Source organism: Rhinatrema bivittatum, chromosome 5 (assembly GCF_901001135.1).
Source record: "Rhinatrema bivittatum chromosome 5, aRhiBiv1.1, whole genome shotgun sequence".
NCBI classification, from domain to species: Eukaryota; Metazoa; Chordata; class Amphibia; order Gymnophiona; family Rhinatrematidae; genus Rhinatrema; species Rhinatrema bivittatum.
The window spans coordinates 315,310,122-315,322,911 of record NC_042619.1 but is presented as its reverse complement, the minus strand read 5'-3'; the positions used below and the strand labels follow the sequence as shown (position 1 = coordinate 315,322,911).

Genomic DNA, 12,790 nt, shown 5'->3' with positions numbered 1-12,790 from the left:
CTCGGTCATAAAACATTCATGTTTTAATATTGCCTGGCACGGTCCAGTGTGAAGACCCCTGACTGAAGGGCCAGGCGCTTTTTTTCATTTAGCTGAAAGCACTCAGTCTCTTCCTCCTTGTTCCATAGACTGTGCTCTTTCTCTGCCGTTCCTCATTCCTCCCCTCTGTGTCTGCCCCCCCATCGGCCTATGACAGCGCAATATCTTTTCTCTCTCTCTAGTCCTTGAAGTGCAGCGATTACCGGTCAGTTCACAGAGCGAAAATAAAAAAAAGTAAGGTGCTTGTAGAGGGAAGGCTGCCAAAAGTCAAGTGCTGTCGGCGGATGAGAGGGCGATTTGGGCAGCTGTGCGTGGAAGCCTCCTGCAGCAGGAGAAGCCCGGGTGATTTATTTGTGTAGGTCTCCGCCCCTCTCCCCTCCCCCCGCCCCCAGCCTGCTGAGCTGTGCAGTGCGAATTGTGCTGCCACCGCTGCTGCCGCGCTACCTGCACACGGCCTGCCCTCTCGCTGCCTCCGTCCACGCTCGGCATCCTCCCATGGGGAAACCTTGGCTGAGCTGCCCAAGACGCGCTAGGTAACACCGCGGCGGTGTACTGTATACTGTGTGCACACCTCTGGTCCTCCGGAGGCTGCACGCCGATCAATGCTTCTCCTTGCCAATTGGTCCCCCTGCACTTCCAGAAGGGGGTCCCTATGACCAGGGCTCCCTTTTCCTGCTAGAAGGAGCCCGGGGTTCTCGCATTGTAAAAAAATCTCAGCATGAAGCTGGCGTGATTGAAGAACAGGAGATCTGCATGCATGGATGTGTTTAGCTTTGGGAAGATCGCGAAGCTGTCCAGGTAAGTAGTACAGTTATCTTTCCATTCTGTGAATGGGGGGGGGGGGGAGCATGTGGCACTATTCCTGACAAGAAGCGAGGGTTCACGTTGTGGGGAAGGAGGAGCAGGAGAGGCACAGGCAAGCTGCTGTAAGGATTTGCAAAACGAAAAGAAAAATCAGATCAATTAAAATCTGTGAAGCTGAAATATACAGAGCAACTGTGAATCTGCTGGCTTGGTTAAAACTTCTCTGGCTGTGACTTTAGGGTTCTGCATTCCTGGACTTGTTTATAGCAAAGTGCCGTTGGTAATCCTTGCCTTGAAATGTGTCTTAAAGGGGATAGGAGTTTAACATGTTTTCAAACAGGAAAAGGCAAGAGATGAAAGAAGAGAACTGAATGATTTGGGTAATCAAAATTTCAAATTGCTTAGCTGAAAACTGCCAATGAGTAAATGTCAGGTTAGTTTGGGTTAGGTCGGCTGCCATAGAGTTCCAAACAGCTGTCAAATATTCTATATTATGGCAACTGGAAGGCAACAGTTAACTAAATGTATTCTAGATGGCAGAGCAAATTTCTTTGAAAGCTGTGGAATGGACACTAGGTAAGAACTACCCAGCTAGGTCAAACCTTGGGTCCATCTAGCCCAGTGTTCTCTCCATCCTATCTCTGCCAGTGGAAGGCAGCCAGCACTTAAAGGAAGTGTCTAGGGCATGTGTAGTTATTTGTTCATTCACTATCATATCTTTTCAGTTCTCAGCAGTCATGGGTTAGGAATATAGTGAACCTGAACTGGCTTCCTTAATTTATGTTAAATAGCCCATGCATGATCTATGCTCCTTAAATATACTTCATCCTTTTTTGAGCTCGGCTTATACTGTTTCCCTCTACAGTGTCCTGTGGCAATGAAATCTACAAGCTAACTGCATTGTGTGAAGATGTACTTCCTTTTCTTTTTTTAATTGATTTTTTTTAATTTTTAGAAAAAAGTTCTTGCACTAGAAGCATAAATAAAGCATGCCATATGTCGCTTTATGTGATATGGTGCCAAACCTATCTAAATGATCCTTACTCTAGTTTATGGTATTTCAAAATGCTAATGTTGAGGGTCTGCAGATCATAAAAGCTGTCTTTTTAAAACCATTATATTCTGGCTCGCCATTTAGTTAGCTGTCAGATAAAGTGAACCAAATAATCAAGGATCACCATTGTACATGCCTCATTTTATAGTGTACCGGTATGTTATATAATTTATCATATAGTTGTAAATGCCATTCATGTTATGCTGTGTAAGTTTACATTGTTACCCGCTTAGAACAAGTTTTATTGTATAAAGCGGGCTATAATTATTTTAAATAAATAAAATACATTTCTGGAGGGGATATTTATGTGGAAAGCCTGAAATCTCATTTTTCCCCTCTCACCAGAATACATGTAAGTGAAACTGGGGTGCTATTCTGCCATATTTTTGTTTTCCTCTTCCTCCTTCCCAGTTTTAGCTGATGGCAGTTTACAGCATTATTGCAGGTATGATGAAATCCCTACTTCAAAATGCTTGCAATCCAAGTGGATACCACAGGCCAAGGGTGGCCAACTCCAGACCTGAGGAGCCACAGGCAGGTCTGGTTTTTCAGGATACTCACAGTAATAGACTTGAGTGCAACGCAGGCAGTGCATGCAAATCTATCTCATGTGCAGTCATGGTGGGTATAAAACCTGCTCTGTTAGTGGCTCTCGGGGACTGGAGCTGACCACTCCTGCCTTAGGCAATGGCAGAAAAAGGAAGTTGCCCAAGGTCTCAAGAAATGTCAATGGGAGAAGTAAGGTTTGAATTCTGGTTTCCCTGGTTCACAGTGCATTGTTCTATATCTACTAGGCAACTCTCTCTTTTTTTTTTTTTTTTTTAACAGAACCCCACACAGGCATTATATTGGATGCAAGCCAGGCAGGAACAAAAAGCATGGAAACTGAAGAGTTGACTAGCGGGAAAGATTTTTTTTGTTTGGTTTTGACCCAGCAATTTTCTCCTGGCTCTTTTGTAATTCCAGCTTAGTAGGAACTAGGGCTGGGATCTGGCACCATGAACCATCATTCACAACTATCCAGGGATATTTTCTCCTATTTTATATCTCTACCCACCCCCCCCCCCCCCCAAAAATAAATGCAGTTTAGTCATTGCAGTGATGGCCCTGGGCTGGGAAGCTAATGCACGTCACTTAAGAATGACCACAGCCCACTCCCTGGGGACTGTGAATGCTGCCTCTGGAGCATCCCCAGATAACCCAGAGGGCAGATCAAAGCAGAGACCTTCCATAGGGCAATATATTGCACTGCCACTGAGCCACCAGCTGGACCTTGGATTTTTTTTTTAATTATTATTATTAAGGAAGGGAGGCATAGCTGTAGTAAAACATGAATGTCTTTTATTACTAAAAAAAAAATGTAGAAGCCATAGCACTAATAACCATGCGAGTTGATATTTCTAAATAGGATTGTGCTCTAACAGAGCTGGCAGAAGCACTAGGTGAGCTAGGCCTGGACCTAGAGCGCCAACCATTAGGAAGTGCGAGCCATGTGGGGCTACGAGTGGCGGTGGCAGAGGAGTGGAGCCGCTCATGGCCCAAAAAAATGAGAGGGAGGAGTCAGGGCTGCGACTGGGGGGGGGGGGGCAGTGGGTGTGCCGGCGCAACCGGGGTGAGAGGTGTGTCGGCGTGACTGGGGGGGGGGGGGGGCAGAAGGTGCCTAGGATACCTAATCCCCTTGTACTGCCCTGTGCTCTAATGAGATGTATCTGCCATGATTCACAGGGTTAGTGCCAACAAATTTAGTTTTAAGGCTTCCTCTTTGAAGATTTCCATATTTTTTTTTAATCATTTATTCTATAAGTTGCTATTATTAAGTCTGTCCAAATCCACAAAGCATCTTTTCTTTGAATTATGATGCCATTCTTATATTATGGAATAGCTCTTGAATTCCTCCTGACATGCAAAACTAGGCAGAAAAATAAAACCTAATACTAAATGGCAGTCATAGGAAATATCTGACTATGCATATTATAAATAATATGAGCAAAAGTGGCAGTCTTTTCTGTGTTATTCCATCCCTTTCCCCCCCCCTCTTCCCCCTCAGAATTGCTTCCTCATTTGAACTCTTCCATCCTAGACAATCTGCTCCGGCAGCTTTGGTTCCCTTGCCAGACAAGTCTCGGACACTGCTCCCTCCAGCTTTGTTCTTTGTCGCGAGCGAGGGTTGCATTACAGTGGTAAATCCCTCTCAAATGTTTCCAAGCCATGCCAGTGTCAGCAGACAGGAAACTCAAATAAGAGTGAGCAGCTCTCCATCCTGAGCCAAGGGGGGCCAGCTCATATGGTATTCAAGAGAGTTTCGGGGACTGGATACTGAGGGGCATGTCCTAGTCTACTGAAGTGCATTGGATTGAATGGACGACTTTGCAGCATGGAGTAAAGGATTTTTTTTTTTTTTAAACCAAAATGAGGGGCTGCCCCTCCATATGTAGGGCAGCTGGCCACCTTATTATGAGGTATAAATATGCTGCCAAGAAAGATTCAGTGTGAAAGTGCTTTGGTTGCAGCATTCCCCGTTTTCTGGGTGGATTCATCCTCTTATGAGATTCAGAACCTCATTTGCTTAAGCTCTTTTCTCATAGATACAGAATGGAAGAAAAGCTACAGCAAATTAGGCCCTTAGTACCCAAGGGTGCTCTAAATTCTGATGGCCATGGTTAGTTGTTTGCATGCTATGGCAGCCTTGGTCTTTAAGAGGTCATTTTTATAACAGCCCACCTAAATTAGGCTGCTAAAAACACGTGTAAGTTGCACCAGTTTTCAAAGTGCACTTACGCTCCTAAATCTGCTTTAAAACATATTCCACCACAGTTACCTGTGTACAATTCTGGTCACCGCATCTAACAAAAGATATAATTGCGATGGGGAAGGTACAGAGAAGGGCTACCAAAATGATAAGGGGAATGGAACAGCTCCCCTATGAGGAAAGACTAAAGAGGTTAGGACTTTTCAGCTTGGAGAAGAGACGGCTGAGGGGGGGATATGATAGAGGTGTTTAAAATCATGAGAGGTCTAGAACGGGTAGATGTGAATCGGTTATTTACTCTTTCAGATAACAGAAAGACTAGGGGGCACTCCATGAAGTTAGCATGTGGCACATTTAAAACTAAACGGAGAAAGTTCTTTTTCATTCAACGCACAATTAAACTCTGGAATTTGTAGCCAGAGGATGTGGTTAGTGCAGTTAGTGTAGCTGTGTTTAAAAAAGGATTGGATAAGGGAGAAGTCCATTACCTGCTATTAATTAAGTTGACTTAGAAAATAGCCACTGCTATTACTAGCAACAGTAGCATGGAATAGACTTAGTTTTGGGGTACTTGCCAGGTTCTTATGGCCTGGATTGGCCACTGTTGGGAATAGGATGCTGGGCTTGATGGACCCTTGGTCTGACCCAGCATGGCATATTCTTATAATTACACCTACTATTATGTTTGTTGAAAAATTTCAGGGAAATTTACATACAAACATTATAAATGCAAAGGTAGGCATGTAAGTTCATATCCCTCCCCCGCTCCGCCCCGGGAATGCCTCTCTGTAATTTTCCCACATGTCTCTTTGTAATTTTCACACATATTGGGCTGGCAATTTTCTAAAAGGCCATTTCTATGGGGAAAACTTAATTTTACCCATGGAAATGCTTTTGAAACTAGCCCTCCCAATAGCAAGAACACGCCTCAGTGCATTTTAAAACAGTGTAAAATAACCGTTAATGCAATAACACCGATGGCACATTTGCAATAGGTTTTGGATGAAAGTTTGCTTTGTCAAGCACTGCTTTTGCATGTAGTTCGGAGTGAGTATTATGTGAAATGTTACGTATGTGCAGCACCCCAGCCTATTGAAACCCTGATTCTGCTTGCTTGTTGGTTTCTTGTTTTGAAATATAACTTTGCCTCTGTAATGTAAATTTACAGATTTTTATGCAGTTTGCTTAGAAATGAGAATTCAGTTAAAATGGTCATTATTTTGGGGCTGATTCACTCAGATTTGGCACTTTGAAAAATTTCCAGCCGAACGTTATTTGATCATCTCCTGTATTTTAAAAAAAATTCAGCTTACAGACACTGCACATCTTAGGAAATTGAATAAATTTCCCTAACGTGACTTCTTAGACCTGCCCACCCTCCGTCGTGTAATACATTGCCGGCTTCATTACAAAATGCATAAGCCTCATTAGTCCTTTCCTGACATGCAGAAGCAATCTGCTTACATCACCAACATCTGTAAGCGAGCAGAGAAAATGCACTGCTAATGTGTTCACACAATGTCAGCTAGAACTAAGGGCAAGAACCTAAGCACACTTCCCACACTGTGATCAACACCATGCCTCATTTAAATATGTTCAAAACTACTTACATAGCCTTACTCCACAGGAACCGAAGACAACGCTAGAAATTAAAAAATAATGAAATCTATCATACTTGGTAGAAAAAAGTATTACACTATGAAGATCACTTCGACCATATTAAGAAAATGCTGTAGAATCCTCTAAAAAGTATTTGCAAATAAAGGGAACCACTCATATAAGGCTGCCTGTGATATACTTTTCAACGGTTAGCCACCTTATCATCATTGCCCCTTTGTTTCACACGAGTCCATCAGTCACATTTATTTACAAATTTTTTTATGCAGTTAAAAGCCTATCTTTGATGTGATGTCCATTGAGTTCGGCCTTGACCACTATCATACCTTACACAGGCCGTGTTTCGAAGATCAACTTCTTCATTGGGGATATCTAAATGTCCTTTTCTCACACCGCTCAACAGTACACAACGTTAGCCGCAGCAACACAGAAATGGAAGTGCTAAATATCAGGGAGGACACATCTGCAAATAAATCAATCAGGACAACAGAACTATAAAATCAACCAATCAGCTGCATATCATAGTAATATACCAAAGTGTGCCATTCTGTTTCCTCATTTAGCCCGAATGGTGTCACTGTATTTTGTTTATAAATCCAATATTGCTCTCTAAAATTTAGATTCTCTGTCTCCGCCCCTCATTTCACTTTAGATCTTGAAAGCCATGTCTATGATCTAGGCAATGCTGAACAATCAGGACATTTGGTTTTTTGTTTTTTTTTTAGTTTGCAGACAGCTCCTGTGTTCAATCAAATAAATCCTCATGGGTCTCTGCGTATAACCTACGTATATTTTTGAACATAGGCATATACGTGCATAAATACGTGATCTGACAAGAATTTTGTTGTTGCTCTATGGGATACTTTGTGATGTGTTAATGGATGTTCCCATACCTGTCCCGTAATTGTTTTACTACAAAAGTCACAATTTTGACATGCATTATGGAAAGAATCCCGAGATTACACATGCAGTCCCCCTAATATTGCATGTACAACCATCTCCTTAATGTTTGGACCTCATAAGAAAGCTATCAGGATGAACCTGAGTACATGCCAATGTCTCCCGATTGATAATATTATGTCCATGATATTATGTCCAATACTCACCAGATTATTTAATTCTGGATTGGATCTGTAATTCAGCAAGAATTGTCGATCTGAGAACAAGGTTCTCTTATATGCCTTCTTGAGAACAGACTTTGGATACATAGATTCTTGGGATTCTTCTCATAATGCATGTCAAAATTGTGACTTTTGTAGTAATATAATCACGGGAAGGTGTGAGAACATCCATTAATACATCACAAAGTATACCTTAGAAGAACAACAGATCAAGTATACCTTAGAAGAACCACAGACCATGTGGTTTAAGCACTTATATGCCAATGTTCTAAAATATACATTGGTCATTTGAAGAGACCCATGAAGATTCATTTGATTGAACACAGGAGCTGTCTGCAAACAAAAAAAACAAGCGCACCAAGGGCCAGATTTTAAAAGCCCTACGCACATAAATCCAGAGGATTTATGCGGGCTAGGCCTATTTTATAAAGGTCCGGTGACATGTGTAAAGCCCCAGGACGCATCTAAGTCCCGGGGCTTTACAAAAGGGGAGGTCTGGGGGCGGGGCCAGAGGCCTCCAGCACAGCGGCCATTTGCCGCTGTGTCTGAGGATTGTGTGCTAGTAGGCTGCCAGCAGGTGCAAAATGTGAAATAAAAATTTGGGGGGGGGGGGGGTTGGGTTTGGGTAGGGTTAGGGGGCAGAAAGACTAGGGGAAGGTCAGGCTAGGGGGGAGGGAATGGAGGAAGCCCGCTGACGTCAGCGCGTGCAGGGTGCACACCCTTGAGCGCGCCCCAACCCCTGATTTTATAACATGCGCACGCCTGCGCGTGCATGTTATAAATTTGGGCGTACATGTATGCACGCCGGGTAGTGTGCACACATGTACGCCCGCGCATATGTTTGAAAATTCACCCCCAGTTGTTCAACATTACCTATATCACAGACATTGGTTTCAGGATCTAAAGTGGACTGTAGTTGAACAAGTACTATTATCAATGAAAGATGGAGATAGAGAATCTAAATTAAATTTAAGGGAGCAATATTGGATTTATAAACTAAATACAGTGTCACCATTTGGGCTAATGAGGAAACAGAATGGCACACTTTGATATATTGCTATGATATGGTTTTACAATTCTCTTGTCCTGATTGGTTTCCATGTTGTTGCGGCCAATATTGCTGTACTATTGAGCAGTGCGAGAAAAGGACACTTAGATATCCCCGATGAAGAAGTTGATCTTTGAAATGCATCCCATGTAAGGTATAATACTGGTCAAGGGCAGACTCAATCAAAGATGTCTTTAATTGCATGAAAAAAAATTGCATAAAAAATTTTTGTAAGTAAATGTGACTGATGGACTCATATACAACAAAGGAATGATGATGATAAGGTGGCTAACTGTGGAAAAGTATTTCACAGGCAGCTTTATATGAGCGGTTCCCTTTATTTGCACATAGTTTTTAGTGGATCTGCAACATTTTCTTTAGATAGTTGAGGTCATCCTCATAGTTTAATTCATGCTTTTTCCACCTTAGTATGTGGTTTTTCTCAGAAAAAAAGTATTGCCATAATTACATGGATGCTGGAGTATGCTGTACAAGAATTAGGAAAGGCCTGTATACAGGCAGTTTAAAAATAAAGACTAACAAAATCTCTCTGTCAAGTTGCTTGTATTCATTTAGCAGCACTGAACATCACAAACTCATGCCTGCTTTTTTCTATTCTGAGGTTTCACTCTCCACTATCTTTCAACTAGGATAGGACGCCAGGAATTGGGAGGGGAGATGGGGGGCCTGGAAAAAGGGTTGCTTATCTGCCTCACACGTGAACCATCCTCAGTCTTTGGCTGTTTATGATCTAAAGCAAATAACACAGTAGCAGCACATTCTAAACTCACGACTTGTCAAACACGATCTATTTGATATCCAAAGCAGGATAACTTTCTGTACAACTTCACACCTATCTGAAGACGTAGCTGAGGCATAGCCTCATGATTTGAATTTGCTGAGCTGCAATCCTTGCACCTTAAGGTTTTGCCTCTTCTTAAGTCTTTTGTGGAGCTTACATCTCTCATCGACACATTCTTTCTCTGGCTAAGGTAGGCAAGGGAAGATACACATATTGTGAATTATGCAGTACTTCACACACACGTTTGCACTCTTTGGCTAGAGTCCATGGCAGAAAGCTGTCTTTGAGGTCCAAACACTGAAAGCAGATTTTCAGGAGGCGGAATAGATGAATAATAACTTCTCTGGTGGACTGATGGGAACTATTATAGAACTTTTCAGAATCAGCAAATGAATACAGGTATGGTGTTAAGAGTTAGTGTAATGGGGTACTTATTATCATAAACAGATGAAAGGGAAAATACATCTGTTATGATTCAATTCACACTTCCATCAAATCACTATACATTAGGACTTATTTACTCTCTCACTTACCCAGCAGAATTCCATCCAAATTATTCTGACCACCCTCATACCCATACATGATATTTTGCCTTCAAATATGGGAATCATAGCGGGATCCAAGAAACTTGGTTACTTCATCTAACATAAGGTATATGAATGGTATAAAGAAAGGGTCTGAGTGATCTATGTATAAAGTAATTTGCGTGATAAGGAATTGATTAAATGTGCTATAATCTATTCCTGTTGTGCTGGTGCTGGACCCTTGGCCCGAAGTAGGGTTGACGCTACCCGTAGGGCAAGCCTCATGGGTCCCCCACCATTGGGAAGCGGAGCAGACCAGGGGACAGAGGCCAACTGGAGCTTCGCCAGTACCAGCCTTCGTTCCTCACAGGTTGAGCCCTTGGGTGCTGGGACCAGGTGGTCTTAGGTGGGCCTCCGTCAGATGATTCCCAGTTGATGATGTAGCAGGTAGCCAGGGACCAGCAGAGGTATCGGAGGGACCACAGCAGGTCCGGATGAGGCAGGGATCCAGAGGCCCGGGCGCCAAGGACAGGCCAGAAGCAAGAGTAGGTGACGCGCGGGCAGCAGAAGGCCGAAGCCTGACAAGGCCAAGTCCAAGGAGATACCAGAGGTGAGGTCAGGAACAGGCTGGAGTCGGGGCAGGCAGCAGAGCTAGATGAGGTACAGTGGAGCAAGAGTCAAGGCCGGTAATTAGTGCTGAGCATAGTCCAAAAGCCAATAATAAGTCGTTCCAATGAAGCAAGGGTCAAAGCAGGTAATCAGTCCTGAGCGTAGTTCCAATGAAGTAAGGGTCAAAGCCAATAATCAGTCCTGAGTATAGTTCCAATGAAGCAAGGGTCAAAGCCAGTAGTCAGTTGTTACGACTGTCGCTGCCCGACATCTCCACTCCACCCACCTTACTTTTTTTGCGACTCCTCCCGTGGTTGATGGACGTCTGGCTGCTGCGGTGTCTGCCTGCCGTCCTCTCCGGTGTCCCCGGTCTCGCTTGGGCGCTGCATCCCGCCATGTTGTCAAGTACCATAGGGCAGGGGCGGATTGGCCTATCGGGGGATCGGGCATCCCCCGGTGGGCCAGTTGCTCCAGTCACATGGTCTGCCGGGCGCGGCCGTGACAGAGCTGCGCTCGGCAGACCATGTGACGTGTCCTGGGCTGGCCTGGGCGGCGAATACCCGGGCCGGTCCGACATCGTGAGTCCACCGCTGCCATAGCGGGAGGTCCGGGTGCCATCCCCTGCACTCACACCCTCGGCTGCCGGTTTCAAAATGGCGCCGATAGCCTTTGACCTACTATGTCACAGGGGCTACTGGTGCCATTGGTCAGCCCCTGTCACATGGCCATCGGCGCCATCTTGTGCTCCTACCATGTGACAGGGGCTGACCAATGGCACCAGTAGCCCCTGTGACTGTTAGCCCCTGTGAGATTCCCGCTGCGGCCCGTTTAAAGGTAGAAGAGGCGCACATGCCTAGGAGGAAGCAGGCTGCTGGATGGCGGCGTCTCCCTACAGCACACGTGGGGAGACTCGCTGGGAACTGGAGGAGTCCGTAGAGGAATGGAGAGTCAGAGATGCCCACAGAGGAACAGGGAGAGACCAAGGAGGCAGCAGGGGTGCGGGAGCGCAGGTGGCTGGCCACCGCCGCCAAAGAGGATGGGCCAGGTCCAGGAGTCTGGCGCCAGAGGTGAATAGGCCCGGTCATGAGTCTGCCACGACCGGGACACACAATTCCAATGCTTTGAATTGCCTTTTTGAATGTGTCGTATATGCTAATGTACATGTGCTGTATGACAATAATGTGTGTCTTTTGATATCTTTTGCAGTCCTTTGGATACATTATGGCAGGGATGTATTATGTGTGTTTCAGTAAATGACACTTTGATATGGCAGAAAGGATGTGAATGGACATGAGGTATGGTTGAATAAGAGCTTAAAGTGGTGAAGGAAAGGAAATGTCTAGATTGAGGTTAGAGAGGGGGGATATTTTGTAACTGAAATTCTAGCCACTGGGAGATATTCCAAATGTTATGCTCCACGGCCGCAGGCAGCTGCGACCGCTGTTGCTCATCTCTTTGTTTTCTTCCTTGGCTCCGTTGGGAGAACTCGCGGCCTCTGCCAGTTACCACTGGCCTTCCACCCTCCGTCCTCAGGCCTACTCGAGCGGCATGGATGCCGCCGACCGCCATCTTACCCGCGGGGTTTCCTAGGCGCGCGCACGCTCTCCCCAACCTGCTTTAACCACATCATGATGGGAAACTTGGGGGCGTTGCCACCAGATGACATCACTCAACCTGGAAACTTAAGCTCACCAGCCCAGACAGACAGCGACTTGGCTACGAGTTCACTTGCTGCAACTATCTACTCTCTCTTCAACACTGTTCCGGTTTCTACTTCCGTGTTGGAGACTATCAGGTACCCGCTCCTCGGGGGCCCTATCTCGTCTCTTGGCTATCCGCTCCTCAGGGCCTTTACATGGATTCCTGCCTGCCTCACTGCCTGAGGCTTTGCTAGACCTGCTATTGCCTTCAGTCGCTGTGAGTACTACACTGCGGATTCCTGTTGTATATCTACGTGGGAACTCTCTCCAGTGTACCCCGCTCTGCGGACCATTGCTGTGACATCTGAAGAGGAACCCTCACTGGTGTACCCCGCTCTGCGGACCACTACTGTGACCTTCCATCAAGGGACCCTCTAGTATACCATCTCTACAGACTCAGTGTACTTTAGTGATTGTACTTCTACCGACACTCCCGCTCCTCTGGTTGTGCCGCAGCTATTTACCTACTCCAGTTCCCGAGCTGAGTCTGATGTCAGGAGCTGCACTGTCGCTCCATGGCCCACCTCCAGGGGTCACCCTCTCTCTCATTCTACCCGCTGCTGTATTCCATCCTGCAGCTGAGACTCTGCCTCCCAAAGGTGAGGCTCAGTGGGGCTCCTCCCCTGGGCAGCTCCACCTCTCGCCTCGGTCAAAGGGTCCAGTTACTTACAAATCCTAACACCAAAGTACTTTTTGAAAGGTGATTGCAGCCCTTTCTGGTGG

The 12,790-nt window shown here is 45.3% G+C and overlaps 1 protein-coding gene across 1 annotated transcript in view; it reads left to right on the top strand.

Moving 5' to 3' along the window:
- The first annotated feature begins 616 nt into the window (after positions 1-616).
- Positions 617-12,790, top strand: part of FRMPD4 (FERM and PDZ domain containing 4) — a 1,001,692-nt gene continuing 989,518 nt past the window's right edge. Inside the window, exon 1 of the mRNA XM_029604343.1 lies at positions 617-837. Within this exon, the coding sequence (XP_029460203.1) occupies positions 797-837 (41 nt within the window). The 5' untranslated portion in view covers positions 617-796. The remainder of the gene's footprint in view (positions 838-12,790) is intronic.